The sequence below is a fragment of the Apus apus genome, chromosome 23 (genome assembly GCF_020740795.1).
Source record: "Apus apus isolate bApuApu2 chromosome 23, bApuApu2.pri.cur, whole genome shotgun sequence".
Lineage (NCBI taxonomy): Eukaryota > Metazoa > Chordata > Aves > Apodiformes > Apodidae > Apus > Apus apus.
In genome coordinates this window covers 1,534,240-1,549,526 of record NC_067304.1, presented here as the reverse complement: position 1 = coordinate 1,549,526, position 15,287 = coordinate 1,534,240, and the positions used below count along the sequence as shown (strand labels likewise).

Below are 15,287 nucleotides of genomic sequence, written 5' to 3'. Positions count from 1 at the left end.
GAACTGGGGAGCCCAGAACTGGACACAACACTCCAAGTGAGGTCTCACCAGGGCCGAGGGGGAGGAGAACCTCCCTGACCTGCTGGACACACTCCTCCTGATGCACCCCAGGAGACCATTGGCCTTCTTGGCCACAAGGACACGTTGTTCCATGGATCACTTGTTGCCTACCAGGACTCCAAGGTCCTTCTCCACGGAGCTGCTCTCTAGCCTGTCCTGGTGCATTTTGTTGTTCCTCCCCAGGTGCAGGACTCTGCACTTGCTCCTGTTGAATCTCATGAGGTTCCTCTTTGCCCAGCTCTCCAAGCTTTCAGTGGGACCAGAACTTTCCAGTGCTGTTCAGTTTGTACCCTCTGCCCAACTGTGCTTCTGTCCCTTCCACGAAGTCACTTCTGCATCAAATGCCCTTTTCCATCTGTCTCCCACTGAATGCTCAGCCCCTCTGGCAGTGAGAGCTGCCTGGCAGCCAGGCTGCTCACTTATTAGTGTTTATGGAAAAATCTCTCCCTGTGGCACTGAATACCACTGCAAAAATTGCATTAAACTCTATTTTTTATAAGATCTGCCTGTGTGGACATGTCTAGAGGGTACTGAGTGAGGTGGCAGCTTGGCTACAACATCCAGAGAGGAGGTTGAAGCTCTGCCTTCCAGCCCGGGCTGGGAGAAATACCAGGACTTGGTTTATCAGGGAAGGAACCAGCCAGACCTGCAGGCAGCAGCAGCTTTCCCTGCTGCAACATTTCTTCCCTGGATGAGTGCGTTAGGAAAGGGGGAAAGCAATAATTTAACTGGAAAACTGCTGCAGGCATCACATTTCAGAGCCAGGGCCTGGGTGAGCTGTGAGGTTTTCAGAGAAGTTGGCACCAAAACCAGAAGCAAGGAGGATGTCAACAGATTTTACTACTGGATTTAACAAACACTTCCTCCCCCCCCCGAGGCTGCTGAGCAGCCGTTTCCCTCTGCTACACAACACAGCCCTGTGGCCTTCACAGTTTGTTTGCAGCACAAATCAATCACCTATTGGAAAAGAGTATTTTTTGTTCCTTTCAAGAGCTAAACTGGGCTCTGGGCGGTACCAACGCAGCAGCTGCTGGAGAGGCAGCCTCTCAAATCATAGCATCATGGGATGGTTTGGGTTGGAAGGGACTTTAAAGACCATCCAGTCCCAACCCCCTGCATGGGCAGGGACACCTCCCACCAGCCCAGGCTGCTCCAAGCCCCATCCAACCTGCCCTTCAACACTGCCAGGGATGGGGCAGCCACAGCTTCCCTGGGCAACCTGGGCCAGGGTCTCCCCACCCTCACACCAAAGAATTCCCTCCTCATCTCCAACCTCAAGCTCCCTCTCCCAGTTTTCATCCATCCCCCTCATCCCATCCCTCCCTGCCCTTGTCCCAAGTCCCTCCCCAGCTTTCCTGGAGCCCCTTCAGGCACTGGAAATCCACTGTGTTGTTCCTGCTGATATTTAACAATAACAATCTTGCCAGAAAATAAAGCAAAACGGTTAATAATAGAATCTTCAGAAACTTGTTCAATAGGATGTTTCTTCTTTGCAAACCCGAGGTTTGTTTTAATTAGAAAGAACACTATTTCCTACTCATCCTTTTCCTTGGTTTTCTCTAACAATTACTCTACAGCCTTTGTTGTCCTGCAGCCAGTTCCCTGCCTCCCCTCCCTCGCTGCCGGAGGTCCTGATGGAGCTGCAGTTTGTCCCTGATTGGAAAGAGAAACCCCAGCCTGCTCACTGTGCAAAAAGATTTCCAGTGCAACGATGCCCTGAGGAAAAAAAAAAAACCAAACAACAAAACCAAACGGAAAGGGTAGGAACTGGTTGGTTGGTTGGTGCTGCCCACACACCCCACGAGTCACGGCTGGGCAGGACCGGGCGGACGGAGCCAGCAGAGTCCGGCGAGTTCTGCCCTCGGATGGGGCACACACGTGGGGCTGGTGCTGCTGGTGGGGACCTGCTGGGTCCCAGCCCCGCTCCTGTGCTCCCAGGTTGGACTTCAGGAGGCCCTTCGGTGCTGCTTCTGTGCTTGGTACTCTGTTATTTTCCTCTGGAAATAGGCTGCGGGTGAGAAAAGGCCCTCGGTGAAACCCAGGGGTGCCGGGTGTTGCAATCCCACCCATCCCATCCCTTTTACCCAGGAGGAGCTTTTTTATCCTGGGTTTGCATCCGTTTTTAACCCGCTCCTGTTCAGTTTTAGTGTTTCCCACTAGCAAAGAAGAGGGAAAGTGGGAGACCCTGGGAATGTGAATAGGCAAAAAGGAGACAGGGAACATCCTGCGGGAGCTGGGACGGTGCCTCCCTCCCAACCCCAGGCAGACCCAGGGCTGGGGCTGCCCTGTCACGTCTGACCTACAGGGGCAGAGAAAGCAGGACCCGAGGCAGGGCCAGGCCCTGAGTTCCCTGGGATGCAGAGGGACCCACCGTGGGCACCTGGGGGTGTCTGCTCTACTGGACGTGGCAGTCACTGATGGAGCACAACAACTGTGCCCAACCAGCAGGACCTGGGGGGGGGGGAGGGGTCAGGTCCTGGGGGGTTAGGATGTCTCTGGCCACCAGAGATGTTTTGGGTGGCTTCCTCAAGCTCTGTCATAGAATCATAGAATCACAGAATGCGGAGTTGGAAGGGACCCAGCAGGATCACTGAGTCCAACTCCTGTCCCTGTGTAGGGCACCCCAAGAATCACCCCATGGGCCTGAGAGCATCATCCAAACACCTCCTGAACTCGGGCAGGCTTGGTGCTGTGACCACTGCCTGGGGAGCTGGTTCCAGTGCTCAACCACCCTCTGGGGGAAAAACCTTTTCCTGATACCTAAACCTTCCCTGGTTCAGTTTCCTGCCATTCCCCCCAGTCCTGTCACTGGTCACAGGAGTGAAGAGATCAGGACCTGCCCCATCTCTTCCCCTCCTGAGGAAGCCACAACCTGCAATGTCACCCTGGTTTCTTCTCATCCCGGGCTGGGAGGAGCCAGAGCTCTGCCCAGTGCTCTGAAAAATCCCCTGGAAGAGGAAAGGACCAACCCAGCCACCGTGGATCCGTGCTGGAGCTGGTGGCAGGGATGAGTCAGGGCTGGCAGGCAGGAGCAGCTCCAGCTGCTGCCCGAGTCCCAGCCAAATATTTGCTCTGTTCCCGGCGTGTTTGCCTGGACACGGAGCGCTCAGCCCGGCCACGAGATCCACGGGGAGCACAGGGGCTCTTTGGGTGGTTTGTCAAGGACAGTTTGACAAGGGCCCTGAAGATGATCTGAGGGCTGGAGCAGCTCTGCTCTGGAGCCAGGCTGGGAGAGTTGGGGTGTTCAGCCTGGAGAAGAGAAGGCTCCAGGGAGACCTGAGAGCACCTTCCAGTGCCTGAAGGGGCTCCAGGAAAGCTGGGGAGGGACTTGGGACAAGGGCAGGAGGGATGGGATGAGGGGGATGGATGAAAAGTGGGAGAGGGAGATTGAGGTTGGAGATGAGGAGGAAATTCTTGGCTGTGAGGATGGTGAGAGCCTGGCCCAGGTTGCCCAGGGAAGCTGTGGCTGCCCCATCCCTGGCAGTGTTGAAGGGCAGGTTGGATGGGGCTTGGAGCAGCCTGGGCTGGTGGGAGGTGTCCCTGCCCATGCAGGGGGTTGGATCTAGATGATCTTTAAGGTCCCTTCTAACCCAAACCATCCCATGATTCTATGACAGAGAAGTGCAGCCATTGAAAGCAAACTGGTGCTCGTCACTGGCCGGAGCATCCTCAGCCTCCAGCTGCAGCTCCCTCAGGTCACAGGGCATCTCCTCCCTCTATCCAAATAACCCAGGACTTCACAGAGCTCACCCAACCCGAGCAGGAAGGAACAAGGAGCCATTTACCTTCCTGTGGGATCCTGCTCTTTTCTGCCTCCTCAATAAACAGGGAAAACATGTGGGTCTTCACAAACTTCTTCACAAACCTGCGGCTGGTCTTGGAGGTGATGGCTTTGCAGAAAGGTCGCTCCTGGAAGGCTCCAGAACCATTTTTACTCCACTTGATGTATGAGGCATAATGACCAACCACCCGGACAAAGAACTGCACGAAGGTCTCAGAGACCAGAGCATTCACCTGCTCAGATGCTGGAAGAGGACAACGGAGCACAAGAGGTGGGGATGAGATCTTTAAGCACAGAAAGGATGGACCCATTTGAACCCGGCTGGTTCACAGCCTGTGTGTGCATCCCCTTCAAGCTGCCTCTGCCACTAAGTGAAGACCAGACCCACGTTGCTGGGGGAGCACTGGCTGTGTTTGCTTCCTGGGCTGGAAGGTTCTTTGCAGGCCAAATATTGGCAAAACTTGCTGGGGTTTTTTTCAGCAAAGTTAGTTGTTCTTGCTCCCATGTTTCACAGGACTGGGGAAAGGCCAAAGGATTCACAGAATCATGGACTGGTTTGGGTTGGAAGGGACCTTCAAGATCATTTAGATCCAACCCCCTGCACGGGCAGGGACACCTCTCACCAGCCCAGGCTGCTCCAAGCCCCATCCAACCTGCCCTTCAACACTGCCAGGGATGGGGCAGCCACAGCTTCCCTGGGCAACCTGGGCCAGGCTCTCACCACCCTCACACCAAAGAATTTCCTCCTCATGTCCAACCTCAAGTTCGCTCTTCCAGTTTTCATCCATCCCCCTCATCCCATCCCTCCCTGCCCTTGTCCCAAGTCCCTCCCCAGCTTTCCTGGAGCCCCTTCAGGCCCTGGAAGGTGCTATAAGTTCTCCCTGGAGCCTTCTCCTCTCCAGGCTGAACAACTGTATTTGCATTTTATTGCAAACTGGGGCAGAACCATCCCAGGCCAGGGCTCTGTAGGAAACCCATTTCACAGGGGGCTCCAGGATCTGTGGAGAGCAGCTGGAACATGTTTTACCATATACAAAGAGGTGCCCTTACTCTGCACGTTGTTGTTGTTGTTGTGCCTGCTCAGAGATGTCAACACCTCGTTCTGCAGCTTGACGGGCAGGATCTCCTCCTCATCACCAACCTGGAAGGCAACAGGGCTGTGAAGCACCCAGGAACCCAGCTCAGATGGGGCTGGGCAGTAGTTAATGCAGCCAATCAGGGGGGTTTTCTGCAGAGCTCATTAGTTAATTATCATTGCAGGGTGCTGCAGTGATGCTGGCAGCCCAACACATGGACCCTGCTGCTCCAGCAGAGGATGCAGCAGCTGGAGACATCCCTTTGTGGGACACTTTTCCTGCATGGGTGACACTGAGATAGCTCTGTACCCAAAATGTGAATAGGAGCTGGAACCAGGGGTGGGAAGGGACCCTTCCTGGGACCACCCATGGCAGGCAAGCCCACCCACACACCCTGCAGGGGAACCTACCGCCCGGATGATCTTCCCTTCGCAGAGGTCAACTATGAGAGCCTGAAAGAGAGCAGAGAGCAACCAGGTTTAGCCCCACCAAGGCTTCCTCCCACCTGTTTTGGGATCAGACCTCTGTGTCTGCAGACCAGGAGGGCAGCAGGAGAAAGATGGGTCCCTCTGTACTGGAGGGACCTGAGAAGGGAACCAGGGCATCTCCCCCAGGGACTGTGGTTGCTCCCAGAGCATCCCTCCAAGAACCATGGTTGTCCCCAGAACATCCTCTGAGGGAGTGTGGTTGCTTCCAGGACATCCCCCCAGGGATGGTGGTTGCCCCAGGCTGGGTGGCTTATCCCAGGGCAGCCTTTCTCCACTTCTTCAAGGTTGGGATGATGCCAAGATCCAGGCCAAAAGCAGCTCCCTGAGTTCCAGGGTCAGGGCTGAGGGTCCTGGGGTGGCCAACAGCACCCAGGGGTACACGGGGATGTTGTCCCAGGTGGGACATGCAAGAAGCTCCCATCTCCAGCCTCCTTGGATGGGAAAAGGGCACAACCAGAGCATCCAGCTCTGGCACCAACCCAAACCCAGGGTCACCTACTAACCAATGCCTCCATCCTGATGTTTTCTCCCACCCAGCTGAAATACCTCCTCCATTGGCTGGTCCAGGACCCTCTCCAGGTGCCTCATCTGGATGCCCACCATGAAGGGTGTGGGGCAGCAGACAGTGTCCAGCAGGCACTCGGGAACCACGGGGATGTAGGTGTGAGCCCAGGTGAAGGGGTAGAGGAGAGCGGCCACCGCGTGGATGCACTGAGACAGGACACTGCGGGACAAGGAGCCCCATGCTGGCATCACGGGAGGAGAGGGAACTTCCCTGCTCAGAGGGAACGTCCCACCTCGAGCTCAGGTGGGTCCCGAGCTCCTTCAAGGGCTCGGTTTTATTTTGAGATGGCTCAGGACTCACCTCAGCTCCTCTGCCAGGAAGATGAGCCGTCGCTCCAACACGGCGGAGGCGAAGATGTGCAGGATGAGGTGGGGGCTGAGCCTCTGGAGCAGGGCCTGAAACTCCACGTGCTCCAGGTGGGCATCCACTGGACGTGTCAGCTCAATGAGCTGCCAAGGGAGAGTCACCAAACCCCAGCTTAGGAGGTGCAAACTCCCCAACCCTGCCCCACCCTGCCCCCCTGAGAAGGTGATTTGGGAGCAGTTAACGACCCAGGGTTTGCAGCATCTGCACCACGTCCCTCTGCAAGGGACAAACCTCATCTTGTCCTGCCTGGAGGTCTGGGTTGTGCAGCACAGAATGCAGGAGAAGCCAGCAGTGATGTGCCCTGCAGGGTCTATTTAGAGGGGCAGGGGATTTTAAACCAAAATGCCTCTTCTCTGCAGTGTTCACGAATCCCTGGTATGAGATGGGCAGGGACCTTCTCCCACCTCAGTGTCCGCCAGCTCCTCTGGGAGCAGCAGCTTCCAGGAAAGGGAGGAGGGATGAGGGCAAGACTTTTGCTACAAAACCCACAAAAACTTCCCCAAAAGGCTCTCTAGGATGGCCCGGAAGTGAATGATTGAGGGTATTTGCAGGTGCTCTGTCTACCTGGTGGCTTTGCCCAGACAGGAGTCTCTCAACCTGCTCCCTGTCTCTGCCCTGCTGCTGCCAGCCCCCGGGTGGCACCTCTGAAGGGCTACTGGGACTGTGCAGCTCATCACCCAGGCCTGGCCCTTCTCCCCAGCTTTCCAGGGGGGACAATCCTCCTCCTCCATGTGCCAAGCTGCCTTTCCAGCCAAGCAGCATCTCCCCAGCCAGCAGCACAGCACTTCCCTGGGCTCCACAGCCCCTTCCCAGCACAAAACCTGCACGATCCCCAACTCCCACCTCAGGCACTACCCAGGATTTATTTGGTCCCCCTTTCCCAGTTTTCTCACTGATCTCTTCACCTTCCACCAACCCCGCAGCTCTTTCAAAGAACCTCCTGGTAGATCCTCCCTCTTACCACCCCCAGCTGGACTCCCTGCAGCCTGGCCCGTGGCCAAAGTGTTGAGCAACCTGCTCAAGCCCTTGCTCAAGCCTTCCTGGATGAAGAAATCTCCTGCAATCCAGCAGGCAGCTGCTCAGTTGCACTGGAGAGGGGGGATCTAGAGCTCAGACCCACCCTGGCAGGACACATCAGAGAATCCCAGACTGGTTTGGGTTGGAGGGACCTTAAAGATCATCTAGATCCAACCCCCTGCATGGGCAGGGACACCTCCCACCAGCCCAGGCTGCTCCAAGCCCCATCCAACCTGCCCTTCAACACTGCCAGGGATGGGGCAGCCACAGCTTCCCTGGGCAACCTGGGCCAGGCTCTCACCACCCTCACACCAAAGAATTTCCTCCTCATGTCCAACCTCAAGCTCCCTCTCCCAGTTTTCATCCATCCCCCTCATCCCATCCCTCCCTGCCCTTGTCCCAAGCCCCTCCCCAGCTTTCCTGGAGCCCCTTCAGGCACTGGAAGGTGCTCTAAGGTCTCCCTGGAGCCTTCTCCTCTCCAGGCTGAACACCCCAACTCTCCCAGCCTGGCTCCAGAGCAGAGCTGCTCCAGCCCTCCCATCATCTCCGTGGCTCCTCTGGACTCTCTCCAGCAGCTCCATGTCCTTCCTGTGTCCTTCCACAGCTGTTCCCAGCCCTGCAGGGGGGGTCTCAGCACTGGGGTGCTCAGCACTGAGGTTATTTTGCCCGGTGTCCAGGCAGATCCTCCCCCCTTTTCCACCCCACAAATAAAGACAAAACAAAAGCAAAGGCTCAGCCTGTGCCAGCCTGGGCTGAGCCTGCTGGGCACAGGGCCCAGATCAGGGCTCCTTTCCACAGGCAAGGGCTGGATTTGGCCCATGCCCATCCCATCCTCGTGCTGCCCGACCAGGTTGGGTGCTGGGACCAAGAGCCAAGCCCTGGGGTGCAGGAGAAGGGTGGTGGAGCTGCAGCCTGAGCCCCCAAGCCCTCCACCAACCTCTGTGCCTGACTCAGGGATGAAGCTTTTAATGGTGACACTTTTCCCTGGAGCTGGGAAGGGCGATTCCCGGAGGCCCTGCATGAAGGGGTAAATCACTGCCATGGAGATCTGGCGCCTCTTCTCCACCTCGTCCAGGATCTGGGGGAGAAAAAAAGGGAACTGTGAAACCCCAGCAGGCAGCAGAGTGGTTGCCTGGGCCACCACCAAGCCAGGCAGAGCCACCACATCCAATTGTTTTGGTTGGAAAAGGCTTTTAAGATCATCCAGTCCAACCATCCCCCCAGCCCTGCCAAGGCCACCGCTGACCCACGGCCCTCAGCTCCACATCTACATGGTTTTGAAATCCCTCCAGGGATGGGGACCACAGCCCTACCTTGGAGAAGAGCCCAAAGCAGCCCAGGCAGCTGATGATGCAGAAGACCTCAGGGAGGCGGACACCACGGCCAGATGGCTGGAAGAGGGTGGGAAAAGGGTCTGTCTGAGCATCTCCCAGCCCTGCTGCACCAGCTCCACTCTCTCCCCAGACACGTGTCCTCCAAGACCTCCTGCCCCTCATCCCGAGGGCTGATCCCTCCTCCTGAATCAGGGACCATCAGGCTTTTTTTTTCCCTTGCCAGCTGTATTATCCCAGGTCCCTTTGCCCTCTGCTCTCTCAACCCCCCAGGCATCCAGTCCAAAGAGCTGGAGCTCAGCCCTGGATGCAGAAGTGGGGCAGGTTCACCAGGGAACAAAAGGGTGGTGAGATCCAGCAAGTTCCTGAGTGTTCTGTCCCTATTGAAGCAGTCTGGGTGTAAAGGAGCAGCCAAGGAAGAAGCCCCCACACTTTGCAGCCCCCAAACTGGCTCCAATCCCTGAGCTGAGAAAGGCAGGCAGTGCTCAGAGGCAATCTTTGGAGATGGGGGTGAGGGCACCCAGGTCCTTGCCACCTGGGTGGGTGCAGGTGCATCCCCACCCTGATCCTGAGTGGGATTTGCAGTCATTCCAACTGCTGCAGCCACGGGAAAGGAGGCAGGGAAGCTGCAGGAGGTGGGTGGGGAGGCAGCAACTGATGTGTGGGGAGTGACACCCCCCAGCTGTCACCTCTCCTGGTTGCATTTCAGGCCAGCTTTGGGCTACAGCAAACACTCCCTTCCTCCATCCAGCATCCAACGGATGCTCCAGCAGAAGAAAGGTCCAAAGAAATCCCTTTGGGCACCACCCTGGTGCTTGTCACCTTTGTCAAGGCTTTTAAAGGCACATCCCTGAGAGTTGTTCTTTGGGCATAGAATCACAGGTTGCTGAAGGTTGGAAGGGACCTTCAAGATCACCCAGTCCCAACCCCCTGCATGGGCAGGGACACCTCCCACCAGCCCAGGCTGCTCCAAGCCCCATCCAACCTGCCCTTCAACACTGCCAGGGATGGGGCAGCCACAGCTTCCCTGGGCAACCTGTTCTCCCTTCATGAAGAATTTCTTCTGAAGATCTAACCTAGATCTCCTCTCTGTCAGTTTAAAACCACCACCCCTTGTCCTCTCATTACACTCCACATGGCAGAGGTCCTCATGTCCCAGCACGGGGAGGGGGTGGCATGGACACCCCCAACCCAAAGGTGGGTGGAGGGCTGGGGGGATGCTCACCAGCAGCCTCCTGCAGTAGCCAATCTTCCTGCTGCCATCCACGTTGGTCAGGACAAAAGAAAAGGTTTCACTGCAAGGAGAGACAACACATGGTGATGGGATCACTCTTCCAGCCCTCAGGAGCAGCATGGGGTGGGAAACCATGGCCCAGACCCCACAGCAGGGCAGGTACCTGGTGAACTCTGTGACAGGGACCCGGTTGTTGCCGTCGGGGAAGCAGAAGAGGGGGATGGCTTTCAAGAGACGTTCCTCCTCCTCCTTCTGGCCCTTCAGCAAGTTCTCACGCTGGAACAAAGCAATGCCAAGAACCAGGGTGATGGAGGGTGCCCATCATGACAGGGGGTGGAGTGGGATGGAGCAGGATGGAGCAGGATGGAGCAGGATGGAGTGGGATGGAGCAGGATGGAGCAGGATGGAGTGGGATGGAGTGGGATGGAGCAGGATGGAGTGGGATGGAGCAGGATGGAGTGGGATGGGGTCTGGCCCAAAGCAACACTGACCTCAGACCAAAGCAGAGGGTTCCCACACATCCCTGGCCAAACATCTCCCCAAAATCCAACTTTTGACTCTTTTACCCCATGGATAAGCCCAGCAAAGCAGAGGTGCCCTCTGCAGACAAGGGGTCTACTCCTGTACCACCTCCTCAAGGTGTGATTTCACTGCCATGGTCTCCCTTTTTGGGACAGGAGACCAAGGAGCACCCCGTGATTTTCCTCCTGAGGTTTGGTGGCCCCAGGCTGAGACAGATGGTCCCAACAACCCCAACCCATGGTGGGCAAAGCCCAGGGCTTTGGGTCTGTGACTCCAGGGCACAGAGTACAGGGACAGGAGCAACATCCCCTATTTCTCTCAATTCAGAAAACTCATGGTCCCAGAAACATGGGACTAAATACCTTTGGGAACTGGTAGGTTATCTTGGGTTCATAATGTCCATCTGACATCTTCTTCAGCGACACCACCACCAGGTACTCGAAGAAGAACTGTCCAGCAGAATAGAAGAGGGAGCTTCGCTCGCCTGGTTTCCCCTGAGGCACCCGTGAGGAGCTGGTCTCTGCAGCAGAACCCTCCACTTTTCCTTCTGTAGCCCAAAAAACAACCCCCCCAAAAAAACCACAAACGGAGCAGGGTGAAACAAGAGGTCAGGAGGTGTCCTGATGGCAGGGGAGGAGATGCAGAGACACACATGAACCCCTCAAAGTGGCTGGAGGGAACTGGGACCTGGAACCCTTGGCCCAGGTTGCCCAGGGAAGCTGTGGCTGCCCCATCCCTGGCAGTGTTGAAGGGCAGGTTGGATGGGGCTTGGAGCAGCCTGGGCTGGTGGGAGGTGTCCCTGCCCATGCAGGGGGTTGGGACTGGATGATCTTGAAGGTCCCTTCCAACCTTCACCAACCTATGGTTCTATGAGCTGGTGCACAGGGTGTTTTGGTCCCCAACAGAGACATGTGGGTCCAGGACAGGGAAAGGAAAGAGAAATGGCTTTTCTGAGTCTTTTGGAGACAACCAAAGTGCTGTCAGACACCTCCAGGCCTCCTTGGCCCCATCCCAGTGAGGGCAGAGGGATGCCCAGAGAGAAACAGGCACATGGGATAGTCTCTGCAGAGGGTTTCTGCAGGCAGCTTTTGTGGGAAGGAGTGGGAATCATAGACTGATTTGGGTTGGAAGGGACCTTCAAGATCATCTAGGTCCGACCCTTGCCATGGGCAGGGACACCTCCCACCAGCCCAGGTTGCTCCAAGCCCCATCCAACCTGCCCTTGATGCTTTATAGAGTTAATTTTATTCCCTTAAGGCAAAAAAGAACCAGCCATCAAAGAGCACAGATCTTGTCTGAGCACCTCCACAGGCTCCAGGGAGATGAATCCCACCCTCTCCCTGATGGATCTGCTCCATCCTGGGAACTGCTGATGGCAAAAGATCCTCGAGGGTTTCCCTCACCTGCAGCTCCCAAAGCAAAGCAGCTCCCTAAGGGGACACCCCATTCCTTGCTTGGCAGGGTGGGGAGGACAGCTGGGGAGTGGCAGCTGCCACAACCCGAAAAACTAGGAAGAAGAGTGAAAGGAGCCCAAGCCAACATCTCCAAGGGCCCTGGGATGATCATGGAGGGCAGCAAGACCTGAGGGCTGGGAAGGAGATGAGTTAAAGGCAGGAGGCTGCAGCTGGTCATGCCACAGCTCTTCCTTCTCCCAACAGCTGCCTGAGAGCCTCTAAATCCCTGGATCCTGGCACCAAAGCTGTCCTGGGCTTGGTCTTGGCTCTGATCCTGGCAGGGAGCAGGGACAGAAATGCTCAAGCAGCTCCTGGGAATATCAGGCAGGAAAATAAACGTGTGGCTGGATGAAGTTTCTCCCACATCCTGGAGTTGGGCCCTGGGCTCTCTGGGTTGTGCTGCAGCTCAGCAGGGCCAGGCAGGCAACAGGCACCTGGTCTCCATCCCTCTCCCTGTGTGCAATGTCCTCCTCCCAAAGCAGTCCTGGTGGACACCCCACCCCTCACGTCCCCCTGGCTCCAAAGCCACCTCCTTCAGTCTGGAAACATCTTTCCAGCCTTTCCTCCAGGTCACTGGGAGCTGACAGGAGCAGAAAGTTCATCTGAGGAGGTGACACTCCCAGTCCCATCATGGGATGTCCCTTCCCAGGAACCAGAAACACCTTTCCCAAATCAGGGTGGGGAGATGCATGAAGCCACCCCCAGGTGCACCTTGAGGCTGCTCCACCTCTGCATGCAAAGTCCTTCCTCTTGGCAAGGTGGAATTCATCCCAAGGAGATCCCTTTGCAGCAGGGGGAAGCCCAGGAGCATCCTGAGGACAAGTCCCAGCTGCAGACACCTCTGGTTTGTCCTTGATGGGGATCAACTGGGTGAGAGCTGAGCAAGATGATCCAGGACAGGGAGAGAGGGTCAACAAGATGTGCTTTGCTTCTTCTCCTCCTTGGGATGCTCCAGCAACAGCTCCAGGGGTCCAATCTCACCTATGTGGCTGGGGCAGGAGGTTCCCTGGGGTCCCCAGACAGGCTGTGCAGCAGGGAGGGCTGCTGGTGTCCCCCATCCTCACTGGACACCAGCATCAGTAGCTTTCCCATCGCAGATTGCCAGGCTAAGGTGAAAGTTGGGATAAATCCCACCTGTCCAGCCCCACCCAGCATTTCAGGGAACACCAGACGTGCTCTCAAGCCAGGGCTGGGTCTGCATCGTGTCCATGGGGTTTCCAAATAGCCAAGTAAATCCCATCACTCCAGGTAGGCTGGTTACACTGGGCTGGGTCTGTCCCTCACAGATGGACCCACACACCTGCCCAAAGTGTCACCTGGCACAGTGTCACCTGGCAGCACTCCCCGGAGCTGGGTCTGCTTGCAAAGCTCTTGCTGGCAGAGCCTAAATCCCTCTAGGACCATAATAGCCCATCCTCGGGCTGGAAGAGGAGCTCCAGGGATGTACAGGGCTGGTCACCATCCTTCAGTGCTGGACAGGTTGAATGGGGCATCAGAGGGCCCAGCCCTCCCCAAATCCAGCAGGATCCACAGTCCTGGGGACACAGGCCACTGCCACGGGGGCTTTGGCCAACAACTCTCCCCAAGCCCAAGCAGGGAAGACCTGGGGACCACCCCCCAGCCCCCCCAGCAGCAGAAGCATCCCCTGCCAGGGGGATAGAAGGAGCTGGGGGTGTCATGCAGCTCCTGGATGGGAAGCAGCTGCTGGTGCTGTGGATTTTCACCCCTCCCTCCACTGGGCACGGGGAGGGCAAAGGCTGCCACGTGGAAATGGCACCAGGCAGTAAAAGAAAATGACATTTTCCTTCACAACCAGCTTCCCCGACCAGAGTGGGGTTTTATCAGCTGAGGGCCACGTTCTGACACACCTTGTCATGTGGCCCAACCTGTTTCTTCCCTCCCGGGAAACTCCCGGGCTGCAGAACGCCAGAATCTCCCAGCCTGGGCACCAGGGTTCCCAGGGAGCTCTGCCCACCTGCCCCAGCAGAGAGAAAATGGCTTTTGCTTCATCAACCCCCCCTGCTGAGCTTAGAAAAAACGTGCCTGGCAGCCAGAACAAGAGCCCCAGGCACAGAGCAGACCCGAGCTGGAGGGGGGGGGGTTTGGTTGCAGGGAACCCCCCAAATCCACAGGTTGCCCCAACCTGCTCTGCTGTGGTTTGAGATACGGCCGGTCCGGGCATCCCGGGGACCCATCAAAGCCCAAGGGACCGATTTCTAAAGACCAGATGCTCCGCGACACCGACCTGCCTCGGGGACACGGCGCCCTCGGTGTCACCCTCTGACCTGGGCAAACGCCTGCGAAAGCTTTTGGGGATGTGGTTGGGGGAGCCTGGGGGGCTGTCCCCGGGCTGGGGGAACCGCCGGGGGGTGGGGGACCCTCATTTGGGAAGGGGAGAAGCTCCCGGAGGGGGTGGGGGAGGCTGCCGGGGGATGGGGGGCAGCTCCCGGGGGATGGGGGGCAGCACCCGGGGGATGGGGGGCAGCTCCCGGGGGATGGGGGGCAGCTCCCGGGGGATGGAGGGCAGTTCCCGGGGGATGGGGGGCAGCACCCGGGGGATGGGGGGCAGCTCCCGGGGGATGGAGGGCAGTTCCCAGGGGATGGGGGGCAGCACCTGGGGGATGGGGGGCAGTTCCCGGGGGATGGGAGGCAGCTCCCGGGGGATGGGGGGCAGGTCCCGAGGGATGGGGGGCAGCACCCGGGCTGGGCTGAACCCCGCGGGCTGGGGAGGGGGTGCTCCTGAGAGATGGGGGGCACTACCGGGGGCTGGAGTAACCCTGGGGGATGGAGGAAGCCCCGCAGCTGCGGGAAGCCCCGGGGGCAGACGGGGTGGACTCCTAAGGGCAGGGCTGGAGGGGAGCGAGCCGGTGCCGGTGCCGGTGCCGGTGCCGGTGCCACCCGGCGTGGCCGCGCTGCGCTGCCCGGGAAAGTCCCCGCTCCGCCGGCAGCCGTCGGCTCCCGCGGCCCCGGGGCTGGCACCGGCACCGATCCCCATCCCGACACGGGTCCCGACAGCGGCACCGGTCCCGACACCAGCACCGGTCCCGACAGCGGCACCGGTCCCGACAGCAGCACCTCCCGGAGCTCCCCGGCGTCCCCCCCCACCCTCACCTCTGCGGCCCGGGCGCCGCAGGCTCCGTCGGAAGAAGCTGCTCAGGGCAGCCATGGTGCCCGGCGGCCCCGCTGCCCGCGCTGCCCGGCGGGGACGGCTCCGGCTTCCGCCCGCCGCGCTTTCGCTTTCCCGGGGGAGGAGGGACGGGACGGGGCGGGGAGCAGAGGAGGAGCGGGGGGACGGGCCGCACCTGAACCGGTCGGGACACCGGGAGCCCGCCCCGGAGCGGGGACACCTGGGCACGGCGGGGTTACCGGGAGAGGCGGGCGCGGGGAGCAGGG

General features: G+C 58.3%; 1 protein-coding gene across 2 annotated transcripts; it reads right to left on the bottom strand.

The window, feature by feature from the left end:
• Positions 1-1,504: 1,504 nt before the first annotated feature.
• DENND2D (DENN domain containing 2D) lies at positions 1,505-15,120 on the bottom strand. Of its 2 annotated transcripts, none has more exons than XM_051639202.1 (12): positions 15,006-15,120; positions 10,803-10,987; positions 10,082-10,194; positions 9,910-9,979; positions 8,667-8,744; positions 8,291-8,431; positions 6,271-6,419; positions 5,952-6,129; positions 5,328-5,369; positions 4,892-4,982; positions 3,926-4,085; positions 1,505-2,068 (listed from the first exon to the last, which is right to left on the bottom strand). In XM_051639202.1, the coding sequence occupies exons 1-12, from the start codon at positions 15,058-15,060 to the stop codon at positions 1,627-1,629; spliced, it is 1,704 nt and encodes a 567-aa protein (XP_051495162.1). In that variant the 5' UTR covers positions 15,061-15,120; the 3' UTR covers positions 1,505-1,626. The 2 variants fall into 2 exon arrangements, with proteins under 2 accessions (XP_051495162.1, XP_051495163.1); XM_051639203.1 differs by having other exon boundaries at positions 1,815-2,068; positions 3,846-4,085.
• Positions 15,121-15,287: the final 167 nt, after the last annotated feature.